The sequence below is a fragment of the Heptranchias perlo genome, chromosome 6 (assembly GCF_035084215.1).
Source record: "Heptranchias perlo isolate sHepPer1 chromosome 6, sHepPer1.hap1, whole genome shotgun sequence".
NCBI lineage: Eukaryota > Metazoa > Chordata > Chondrichthyes > Hexanchiformes > Hexanchidae > Heptranchias > Heptranchias perlo.
Window position 1 is genome coordinate 41,320,449 of NC_090330.1, and position 12,496 is coordinate 41,332,944.

At 38.1% G+C, this 12,496-nt stretch overlaps 1 protein-coding gene across 1 annotated transcript in view; it reads right to left on the bottom strand.

Annotated features, from left to right (window-relative positions):
• Positions 1-356: 356 nt before the first annotated feature.
• The window catches only part of LOC137322934 (GRIP and coiled-coil domain-containing protein 2), a 67,975-nt gene continuing 55,835 nt past the window's right edge, over positions 357-12,496 (bottom strand). The window contains exons 17-23 of the mRNA XM_067986174.1: positions 12,276-12,397; positions 8,828-9,004; positions 6,927-7,144; positions 5,456-5,650; positions 4,566-4,705; positions 2,282-2,483; positions 357-1,238 (exon numbers count right to left, since the gene is read on the bottom strand). Coding sequence (XP_067842275.1) covers positions 1,168-1,238; positions 2,282-2,483; positions 4,566-4,705; positions 5,456-5,650; positions 6,927-7,144; positions 8,828-9,004; positions 12,276-12,397 — 1,125 coding nt within the window. The 3' untranslated portion in view covers positions 357-1,167. The remainder of the gene's footprint in view (positions 1,239-2,281; positions 2,484-4,565; positions 4,706-5,455; positions 5,651-6,926; positions 7,145-8,827; positions 9,005-12,275; positions 12,398-12,496) is intronic.

Below are 12,496 nucleotides of genomic sequence, written 5' to 3' on the forward strand. Positions count from 1 at the left end.
CCAATGGGCTTTGTATCCATAGATAAGATGAAATAGAAAATCAAAATTTATGGAAGAATCTTCATATACCAATATGAACAGCTTGTAAGGATAGTTTCAGAAAATATAAGGCAATAAACTACCATGTTATATATATTTCAAAATAATTCATTTGATCTCTACTGAAAAACTCAAAAATATATTGGCATAATTTTTATACAACTCTGAAAAAAATGTTGGATACATTTTTAAAAAAATGTATCCAACAGCCTTTGAGGTTCCAGAAACTCACTTCATCGTTACCTTATTGCTAGTGTGCAAATCCTTCAATCCCTTCTCTATACATCACTTTCATTTCTCTACATTTTCCAACATGGTTTATTTTTGGTATTGATTTATTCCATTTCGATAATAATGGTATTAATAATAAAAGTTAAACAAATTCAAATATACAGCTGATCCCAATGAACACATGACTGATTTGCCAAGAAGCTACATACTGGTATGATGACATATATAATCCCAGTAACATTGGAATTCTATGCTTTCGTGTACCTATATAATGCCCAGTCTTGCAGTATTAAATTTGCAAGCTTTAAGTATGTACAAAGTCAAGAAGTTCTTGGTAAACTCTTAATTGAATGAGTATATATATGTATATATATATATAATTTTCAAATGAAACATTTTTATACATTCCTTTTACCTTTTAAACATGTTAAAATATTTAGTTCGAGGGATTCATCATAACATTAATCAATAATTTTATATCAGACAACTCTAAACATCAGTAGCCCCTTTAACAATAGTATATAAAATAAGTGGGCTTATCATGCCAAGTGTTATCAGCTGCATGCTAACATTGTTTTCACATTATTGGAACAAAGAAGATAGGCTGATCATGAATTTACTTTAAACTTAAAGATTAATCACCTTTCTGTGCAAGTTACTTTAACATTTCTCCATCCAGTTACAAGTTCTTCCCAATAGTGATATAAAAGTAAGTATGAAAAAACACAATGAACGCATAGTAATGCATGCAAGCCAAATAAGAAACACAATAGGCAAATGAATTCTGTGAATAAGTTGGTCAATAAAGCAGGTCTCCTCTCCATAAAACAAACAGCTGTCGTCTTCTCTTCATGGAAAGGCTGGAATGTTAACTTAAATATCTTGTCCCATCAATCTTTATCTGAGTCCAGACCAGCTGTGAAGGTATGAAGCCCAACCTGATGACCTGGAAGTATTTTCCTCTTCTCCTAAAAATAAAACAAAACTAAATTAATGGACCTATTTATGCCTACTTTAAAACTGGGAGGTGGAAACTATGCAAGTTAGTAGGCAAATAAAGATGTAAATTGCATAATTTTCATGTATTTTTGTTTGGTTCAACAGGAAAGACTTGCTCTTCATGCATTTTCTCCCTGCATCATGCAATATCCCTGGCCTGGAAGGTGGGCAAAATACTTGCAAGCCACCAATGCTGCTTTAAAACTGGCTCTTTGAAAGTGCACAAGAGCAGGTTGAACACTAACATTTTCTTCCCCCTGGTTTCTGCTTGTTGCTTCACCATCCTTGGCAACACAGCTAACTTCAGGAAGTCAATGAGGAAGCAAAGTCGTTGGTAAATGTTTACTAGCATTTGGCCTGTACAAGTTATAAAATAAAATTGTAAAATTTTAACATTAGATTTCCCCTGACTGTAAAATCTCCTGCACCATGCACTATTAACAAAAATCTCCCATAAGCTACTTCTTCTGCCTTTCAGCCAGTGGATGAGGGTGATGTAAGTTGATTTGTCTCTGGAGAGAAGCACCTCTCCCACGCTCATGGCCCATTTAAGACTGAGAATTCACTGTATAGGGAACAAGTACGAATCTTCTTTTTACCAGTCCATGCACAGCATACTAGTACACCAGCATACTTTGCTAGAACGCTGCCTTCTTTACGTATACTCTGAGTTTAATGCTTAGGTCTTCAGACTGGTGTATCCAGACATTAGGGGGTCTGCAAAGGGATCCCAGATTATCAGATTTATGCACTTTTTGACTTATTAGCGTGTTATTTCTATACTGTACATACTAATAAAACAGATTTTCTGCAATAATAGCACTTTGGGTAGCTGACATTGTTTTCGACAGGTCAGAAGTCGCCAGAAGTGAGTCAATATTTGTAGGGGCACTGTACATAGAAAAGTTTGAAAACCACTGGTTTATTGTTCAAATTAATGTTAACAGGCTGTATGGAGTCCTCACTTATAGAAACATGCAGCATGGAGTTTTTCTTAGGTTTCAAATTTTACCTTGAGCTATGGCGGCAAGCTTACTTCTCTCCTCAGGGCTCAGTTGTAACATTGTGTCAATTACTGGGAGAAGGCTCTGCCTCTCGCTACCTGCATTTAGGAATATGAACTTCAACATAACATTCTTCAGGTACTCCAAGTTTGCGATAGACTTCTCACGTTCCTGGTTCCTCTCTAGCCTCCTCACTTCATTTTTCAGCAGCTATGTGAGAAAAGAACACTCTTTAAACTGCAAATTGAGTTAGAACACAAGATTAGAAAGGAGCATTCAATGAACTTAAGCATTCTGTGAGTTATAATATTTACTGTCACTTCACAAAGCCCCAACACCGATTTCGCAACAGTCTTTTTTATGCAAGCAGAAGTCCAATTATAACACTGAAAACAACAGAGCTATTCGCTAGTGAGTCTGGCACTGGCCTTTTTAAAAGGACAATTACCTTTTTTCTTCAGCATTGAGTTAAAATTAAAATCAAACTATTTGAATACTAACTAACTATACCAGCGTTGAATGAGCTCATCTCAGCCAGGACAGCAGATGGGTCCGCTGCAATTAACCTCAGTACCCTAGGGTGGGAATCAGCCAGGGTTTCCACTCCTAATTGCTGGCCAGTGACTCCTACTGGAAAGTACTTGTGTGGACATTAGGTGATGATATCGTCCAATTCATCAACTTTGACTTTGATCAAGAGAAAGGCTATCAAATTCTACCAAACAATTGCCCAGCAAAATCATGTTATATCAAACAATTGCTGTGCTCTTCCTGCACTTCTGGAGACACCAATGAAATTCCATTTATGATCTGTAGGCTAAACTCAGCTAAAGCAATCTCTCAAAGCACCAGAATCTCATCCACCCCCTCCATCCAGGGAGTGCACCAATGTTTGGGGCAGGATCAGACATGGAAAACTATCCATACTCAATCCTAACAAGGCTACATTCTGATTAAACCGCATTTACCATCAGGAGCTGAATAGAAGAATACAAAAATGCCATTAGGCCAACAAGTTCGTTCTTTTTTCCCCCACAGATCAACTTATCTGCCCTCTTACCGTATTCCTCAATGATTTCCCTCAGAAAATTATAATTACCTCTGCACTTTCAATAACGTTCTCTCCACAACACTATTACCCTTTGGGTATAAGTCATCATGTCAGATTTTGTGACAATTAGACATTCTTTACTACTATCGCAAACAGCCACAAACTAAAAATTAACAAGAATTTGCAGAAGCTAAAAGTAGACACATCTTGCCGTGCACTTAGTAACAAACAGACAAACATGCATTCACCCCCTGGAGTCACTTAATGCAGAAGATGTAGAATAATCAGAATTTTTTGAAATACCTGGCACTTTTGTTTGTGTAAATTGGTTTAGAATTTTACCTCATTCAAAAACTGTAGCAATTAGAGAACCTTCATACAAATAAATTACAGCCTAGTTTTAAATAGTAAAAATAACTACCAAGCACTAGAGGTAGCTCTAAAATGAAAGAAATATATATTTTATACATTTTATTTTCTAGTGACTTGACACCTTGAGTGTTGTGTCCAGAACTGGTCACCAAAACCCAAAGGAGACATTCAAGCTCTGGAAGCAGTTCAGAGAAGAGCCACGAGACTGATGCCAAGTGTCAGAGGAACAAGTTATGAGGAAAGACTGGAAAATCTTGAATTTTTCAGCCTTCAAGCGTCTGATTGTTGATCTTATCGAGTAAAAATGATAAATGGTTTAGAAATGAAACAAGACGACACAGGCTCAAACTAGTAAAAATCAAATTTAGGACTGATGTTGGGAGGATCTTCTTTACAGAAAGAAGGATCAATATATGGAATGGATTTCAGGTAGGGTAGTGGAGATGAAAACCCTGGAATCATTTAAGAAACCTTTTGATTCCACTATTGGGGGGGGCAGCAGCCACGGTTGGGGCTTTCTAGATGGGTAAATTAAGACGGGCTGAATGGCCTTTCTCACCCTTATCTGATCTCATGATTTATACCAGATGTCGTCAATTGTAGTAAAGCTACAATCACATAACAGACAGTGGTTTCTAGGTTTAAACACTGACTTTCACAAGTCAGGAATATGCACCTGACCACTGACTGACTTGCCCATGCTTCTCTTTCCTGACATCAAGTTAAGATGACACCAAAACAAAAACCAGATTTATTAAAGAATTGAAGCACATTTCATTTTATACTCTCAGCAAATTCCTCAAAATAAATAGATCTTGCACCATTTAACCAGTCACTTTAGTGCCCCACCCCACTGTGTGTATGCCTACCGTAATTTGTTCCATAAGGATGGCATTGGTAGCTTCTGTCTCACGTAGAAGTCCATTTAAATGGTCAATACTCTTTGTAGCTGTGTTTAACGTCTGTGCTATTTCCTCCTTGCTTGGCTCAGGTTGCCATTGAGGAGCATCTGCAAATCATCAGTGGAACAAGTGAGAACAGTTTCTATAGTTAACATAAATGTGGAAATATTTTAGTTGTTTTTCCTCAGGCCTTTTTTCCTTTAAAAGGAAACGAATAGTAGTTTCCCCAGTTCAAAATCAAAGATTAGGAAGTATTTTTAATTTGTGATTTTAGACTTTTCTTCTCTCCATAACTCACACCAATGTTGATTGAGGGGGCAAGCAGCTGACCAGTTTCTAGACATCTCAATCAAACCTCTAGGAAACATAAAAGTGTAGCCCAAAGTGATTCGTCCTTAGGTTTTCTTTTTGTTCTGCTGAGAAAATGCTGGTCTGCACTTGCTGTCTTCCTTAGTAGTTTCAATATGCAAAGAATACTATTGCAGACAGATAATTTTATGATATGCATTTTAGTTTTATAATAACTTCTAAAAATATATGCAAAAACCACTCAAGATTTAAATAACTACCATTTAGTGTGTCTTGAGGATGTTTGCCCTTCTTTATACCAACAAAAAGTAATTAAATATGATAAATTGGAAAATGATGAAATAGTTTTCTGTTGCGTTCAGGCCATAGATTGTAAAATAAATAGTCACTGTAATAGAGAGAACACAATATTTATAGATTTATGGCCTTAACTATTTTAATAATTTTTTAAAATCAGATATATACAACAAATATATTAGTCTGATAAGGAAAGTCAACAAAATAAATACCATTCTAGGTCTGTTCTAAATTCACTTTTGTCAACCAACCTAACTTAGTCTCAGGGAAAGTGAGCAATTGCTCAAGAGATGCAACTTGAGTATTGGTAGAAGGCACCGACTCTGTTTCGGTCATCTCCATTCCTTCCCCTTCCTCACGGTCAATAGAATTTATATCTAATAGAGATATGTCCACGTTTCTTCGGTCACGCAAAATCTTCCCTGATGGCTGAAGTGGTGGAGGATCTTAGACAAAAATATAGAAACAAGAGTCAAAATATGTTAGCATTAGTTTTTTGGACAGAAACTACATCAACCATTGATTACATTTTCACATTTATATGAATTTAAATACTAAACACCTCTATGTGCCCACACTACTTGTTTCTGGTGGCGCCTGTAACGTTTTTAGTAGCAATTTTGCACCAAATAATAGCCTGTAACGCTAGAATATATTTTTTTAAAACTGCTTTGTGTCTCTATGCAGTTGCAGGCTTTGGCCACTGGGTGGAGCTGTAGCTCACATTTTTTCCCAGCCACTGTTGGTAGCCATTTTGATTTTTGGTTTTGAAAGGAAAGTAGCCAGTAATCAGTTTTTAAAAAAAATTATTGTTTCATATATATTTTTAAATTTTGATATTTTTCTTTTTCATCCCTCCAGGTTTCACTATTCCATTCGGTCGGAGTTGAAGTGAATAGCATAGATGCCTTTAAGGGGAAGCTAGATAAACACACGCGGGAGAAAGGCATAGAATGTTATGCTGATTTGGTTAGATTAAGAGGGGTGGGAGGAAGCTCATATGGACCATAAACATCGGCATAGATCAGGTGATATACATTCTATGTAATATATTTTTCACTGCAATTCTCCTCACTTCTGCTCTGTTCCCACTGTTTGTTCACCTTATGGCCCGAATGATAAACATGTCTCTCTCCCGCACCACCCCCGCCCCACCCCCCACCCCGGTAGATAGATATCATCGCCCAAAGATAAGAACAATTTGAGACAGATTATATAATGCTGTCATTTAATGATTCCCTAATAGGAAGTTTTCTTTTAAGAAATGGATAAAGGAAATGGAAAATGTTTAACTGTTGGAGGGGAAATTTGGCAGCTAGAAGTGTCAATTTGAAATGGAAGTAATAACTATAATAAATAATGCTTGGAAAAACATACATATAAATGATTCATTATCCGAAGTCAAGCAATAGGTAATCTGTGAAAGAGGCACTTAATATATTTCAATCAACTGTTTTAAAGAAAAACACACACTTATCTGATCTGTAGCATTTTCACAACTTTAAGACAAATCTCTAGTGTGTTCAGTAATTAGCAGATAAAAATCAAAATAGAAAGCAAACCTTATTCTAACATGGTTCTAATATAAATTGCACTTTGTTGTTGTTCTCTCCCCCTTTAAATCAGCAGGGTATGGTTTCTAAATTCATCTACAATGATATGCTGTAGAATGACTGTAATCTGACATTAGCAGATGGTTGTCCGGCAGGTATTGAGACTCACTTGCTAAACTGCTTTCAATTTGAAGCTGGAACATCTGTGCCTCCATTTTGGACAATTGTTTCTGTAACATTTCAACTGTCTTTCTGTGATCTTCTTGCAGGTGCCGGACTTGCTCTCGGAAGCTGTTATGCGCTGCTTCATTCTGGGCAGTCATCTGACTCATAGTCTGAGCATGCTCCGATTTCAGCACTACATTTTCAGACTGCACGCTGCAAAATCTGTAAATAGTTTAAAAATACAAGTGTCATCAACTTACCTCAGTGCAATTGTGAAACATTACATAAAATATCATTCAGGTCTCTCCCTATGCATCAAGAAGGTGGGTAGACAGGAGCCCTAGCTTCTGTTGCTCCATACCTGGTTGTTAGGAGATCACAAGAGTTGCAACATCCCTCAATTTTCTGACCTTTTCTATTCCTTAGTTTAAATACCTAGGCTGAATTGAGGAATTCACTAAATGTGGAATTCTGTGGTGCAAATCTGGATTTTACCAACATGTGATGCAGTATATTACTGTATCATTAAACCCTACCACTGCATAAATAAATCTAAAGCAGCAGTAATGTAATTTGTTGTGCAACCGGGTGAGCATTAAATACTGAATTAGTTTATACAGCACAAAATCTATAGGGGAAAAAAATATCAATCAAGCATCACAATTCAATTTATAAATTGAGATTAATATGAACTAAACCAGCCTCTAAAAAAGAAATCCTACTGTCAATTTATAAACTTGTATGTAAGCACGAATGATAAATATGTATTTCTTCATGAAATTTCATTTCAAACTACATATTTCTGCAATACTTTTAATCACCTTACTCTGAGATTCACTATGACCAGAAAACTTAATATTCATCAATATACAAAAGACACAAGATTATATGGGATTAATGTAAATCATAAGAGACATAACCCACAAGAGTAACCCTCCAGTGACTTGTTAGTCATTTGAACTCTAAGTTAACTATAATTCGCACCATGTCGCCCATAAATATTTAATTATTTGCCTTTTAATTCCTCTGCTGCTACCACTGGTAATGAATGATTTGGAACTGTGTAGAATAGAAGGTTGGTGATGCAAAATGATGCAGGACCTCACCGTTGGGATGGCTAATTACTAAATAATTCATCATACTTCATATAACAATAGGCTATTCATATGTAAAACAGATAGAAAGATTATGATATTTAGGATCATAAACTAGTGGGATACAGTTATACACAATGAGTGAGGACAAGAAAATAGAGATTACAAATTAGTAATAAGCAATAGGTCTAAGCATCTAATGTTTGTTTTGTGAAGAGTAAAATTTAGTATATGACCTGTAATTTGTTTACATCAAGACTGCACATGTGTGCATTTGACTAGTTTGTGAAAATAGCTATTTTCCTTTCAAATATAAATAGTTTAAATTAAAATTTAAAAATCTTGTACTGCAGCATCTCAATGCTTAAAAGTAAACTAAAAACTATCTCATGTTGCACATTAATTGCAGGATTATTACTTTTGCACAATTCCAGATTTGCCAGATGTTTTCCCATTTAACCTTTATCTCATCTCAGATCTGCAAGAACATCAATTAGTCTTTAAAGTTCAAGAATAGATGTTGTAACTTACATAAAATGTCAGCTCTAGATATTACTAATGGAAAAGCCTCTGGTTATTGGGTTGTACAAAAGATGCAATGACAGGTTAAGAAAAAGTATATGAATTAGGTATTTTGTTGTAGCATAGTGATAACAAAAAATGTTACAGTAAATACACCAAGTTATACAAACTAATTTACAGATAGAGATCTTATTTTTCTTAAAGGTACTATAATATTTATAACTACTTAAGAACTGACCACTTTGTATAATGTCTACTTGAGGAGCTTGAAAAACAACAAAGGACATACTTTTCTCGAAGCTCAGCCTCCTTGGTCACAGTCTCCTGCAGAATCTTGTTATGTCGCTCCAGCAGCATGTCATGCTCTAACTGCAGAGTCTGTAACTCACCCACACTGACTTGTAGATTGCATTGAGTCTCCTGTAACTTGGCCTTCAGCTGGTCAACCACCTTTTGGAGGTGTTCTCTACAAAAAAAATGTTTACATTTATTCAGCACAACCGTTGCTTTTGGCACATCTCTTGAAGCTTGGATACTATTGGTCAAGCCACCCAATATTACACAAAATGTCATTTCAAAATAAAGCAATGGAGGAAGATCTCTATTTTGTGCTAAGTTAGTGATTGTAGTGGGAGCTGCTACAACAGGTTCATTTTGTATGACAAACTAGGGAGGGAGAAATGGACACCATAGAAAAGAGAAGACTGAGGGTAGAAAGAGACAGCAGGGTTTCACTCTCGAACACAGTAAGAACTAATCAAGGACATGAAAAGGCCACCTGGCCCATCAAAACTTATCCTTCTAGCATTTTAACTCATCCAAACGAGCAACCAACTGCATTTTGAATGCCTCTAATGTCTGACTCTAATATGCTGCTGGTAGATTACAACAATTTGCATTTATATAGTGCCTTTAATGTGGAAAAACATTCCAAGTCACTTTATAGAGGAGTTGAAAATAAAAAACAGTTTATTCCAAATGATTTTCATCCTTTGAATAATGAAAAATTTTCTAAGATCCATTTAAAAAAAATTAAATAAAGTTTTGCCCTCTGGTCCAACAGACCCGATTTACCATGAAGCAATATTCTGCGTTCAACTCATCCATACTTTATTTGCCTTGATGCTGTCCTTACCCACTCTTTAACCTTCTTCTCTCTATATTGACCAACTTAAACTGTTTTATTTTTTTCTCATGGCTCATTGAAACTTGAGGTCATTCTTGCTGCTCTTTTCTGTACCCTCCCCAATGCACACGTCTCTTTTGAAGTGTAGAAATCAAAACTGTAAACAATATGCCAATTGTGGTCTGACATTATATCGTCTCAAAATAATCTTTTGTCGACTTAAAATATTTTAGCTATGGATCCCAACTTTCTATTTGCTTCTCCACTTTCACAGTAATTAGTCCACTGCTACTCCCAGGTCCCCTTCTAAAACCATACTTAAGTTGTTCTAGAGGTTCGTTACTCAACACTAAATCTAGTACGGCCTTATCCTTGGTCGGTTCTACAACATATTATTCCAGAAAACTGTCGCGACCCAATCCAAAGTCCTAACTCTTCCCAGTCTGGTGTGTGGATAATGGCAATGGGCATAATAGGAGCTCTGCTGCATCTCAGATGTCCACAAAGTAGCCATGCAGAAGTTCTGAACTCAGAATGTTTTACCTATATAAGTGAAGGAGGTAGTGTGGAATAGTAAACAACAGAAAGAGTGAATTTTACAAGTCATAAAAAATGCACCTGTAATACAGATTGGGGGTTAAATTGATTAACCCCCGAAAACGGGCACGGGGATTGCGGTGCACAATTAACCTGCGCCTGGTTGCTGAGATGCAGGCAGCACGTAACATTCATGCTGCCTGCTATTTTACACGATTGCCGCGTGCAGCCAGCCCTACCTGCACTGTTGAATGGCTGCTCGCCAGTAGGGGCCCCAGATATCGCAAGTGGCTAGCACCACCTAAAGGCAGCCTGCACCTCTTAAAGAGGAGGAGAAGTGCGGCTGCACAAAGTGGTGGAAGTCAATGGTGAAGTGAATCTGTGCTGCAATATAGTGAAGCACAGTGATCATGGGAACACTGGAATTTTTAATGAGCAAAAACTTGGGTGCTCAAAGTTTGCAGGACTCATATTTTCAAAATATAAGATACGGGATGAACTGAGATCAGAAATCACACACGTAAAACACAGATGCAGGTCCCGTTCTTATATTTACAAACTGTTGAATTCGTTCAAAACATTGAATAAAGGTTGCTCACAACTACATCCCACGTCCTCCAATCTGCATGCCAGACCCCGCCAATCCGAGTTTATACTGGGCCTGCGAGAGAGCGTGCACCAAGGTTCTCTGATGATGCACTAGCAGTCTTGGTGCAAGAGGTGGACAGAAGGAGTGGCTTCCTATATCCGTGGGGAGGGCAAGTGGACCTCCAGACAAATGCTCCCGAGGCAGTGGGAGGCAGTAGGGGATGAGGTAAATGCCAGGAGCATAGCACCACTAACATGGATGCAGGGCAGGAAGAAGTGCAATGATTTGACACGAGCGGTCACGGTGCGCGAGTTCAACTGTCAAGTGGCATAGCCTACCAAATGTACCACTAGTTGCATCCACTGCTCCACGCACTACACCCCCCATTACCCAACCACCAACAAACTCTCAGCCAGTACTCAACTCTTCCAATCAGATGCTTCATCTCACCCTCACACAAGGGTTGCAAGCTGCACACCCACAACTCACAGGTCACACACACTGGCAGCTATTCAACCATGACAGCCACATCACCCAAACATCTTGCAGGGCACTCACCAACACACTTCCCGCTTTCTTGTAGGAGAAGGTGGCTCATAACAGAAGGTAGCAAGTGGCAGTGGCTCAATGGAATATGAACCTGCTGTCCTCTCTCAGGATGACAGCATTCCTGTCCTACCCCTGCCGCTCCGCCAGTGCCCTTGCTGTTGCCTGTCAGCTAGCCAGCCCACTCACTGTACAATATTTAAACTTTATTATAGGAGCATAGGAACAGGGGTAGGCCATTTAGCCCCTCGAGCCTGTTCCGCCATTCAATGAGATCGTGGCAGAGTTGTGAGCTAACTCCATATACCTGCCTTCGCCCCATATCCCTTACTACAAAAATCTATCAATCGAGCTGTCATCGACTGCCGTTTGCGGAAGAGATTTCCAAACTTCTACTACCCTTTGCGTGTAGAAGTGTTTCCTAACTTCACTCCTGAAAGTCCTGGGTCTAATTTTTAGGCTACATCCCCAAGTCCTAGTATTCAAATATAGGAGACCTGCAAAAACAGGTACAAATGTATCAGCAGCCAGAAGCAATAATCTAGCAACTAACCTGTAACTCCTGCATGATCCTTTTAAATATCGCTGATGGGGGATCCTCCATGCGGTTTAAGACCTGTTCAGCTGTGCGAGGTTAAGACAGTGCGTTGGCTGGAGAGTGGCGATACAAAATTGCATCTGTCCCTTTAAATCAGCATGGAAAATGAACCTTCTGCATAATCTCCCTACTTTACATGCTGCCAGCGTTCGTTAAGTGCACATGCGCAAATGCCTTTACCAAGATGGTGTCCTGCGCACATTACATCGCAAACGCGCATGCACATCTTGGACTCCACTTTGGGTCCTTAAGAGTCCGCGTAGCGCCTACAAAATAGGCACTACACGGCCCAATTTAGCCCCCATAGTATTGAGAACATTCTCTTAGGTTCTATAACTCACCTTTCTTGCTGGGTCAACTCATGTTCACTCTGGGCAGATGACCGGCTCTTCTGTTGCTTTAGGACATTATGAACACGAACTTTGTAACTTTCAAAATCCACAGCAGTTGCAGTTTGCTCAGCCTGTAAGGGCAACATGAAATCACTTCAATAGATGTACAAGAATTTCAACTAACTAAATTCTACCATTATTTAAGTAACTTGCATAGCACATCAGAATTA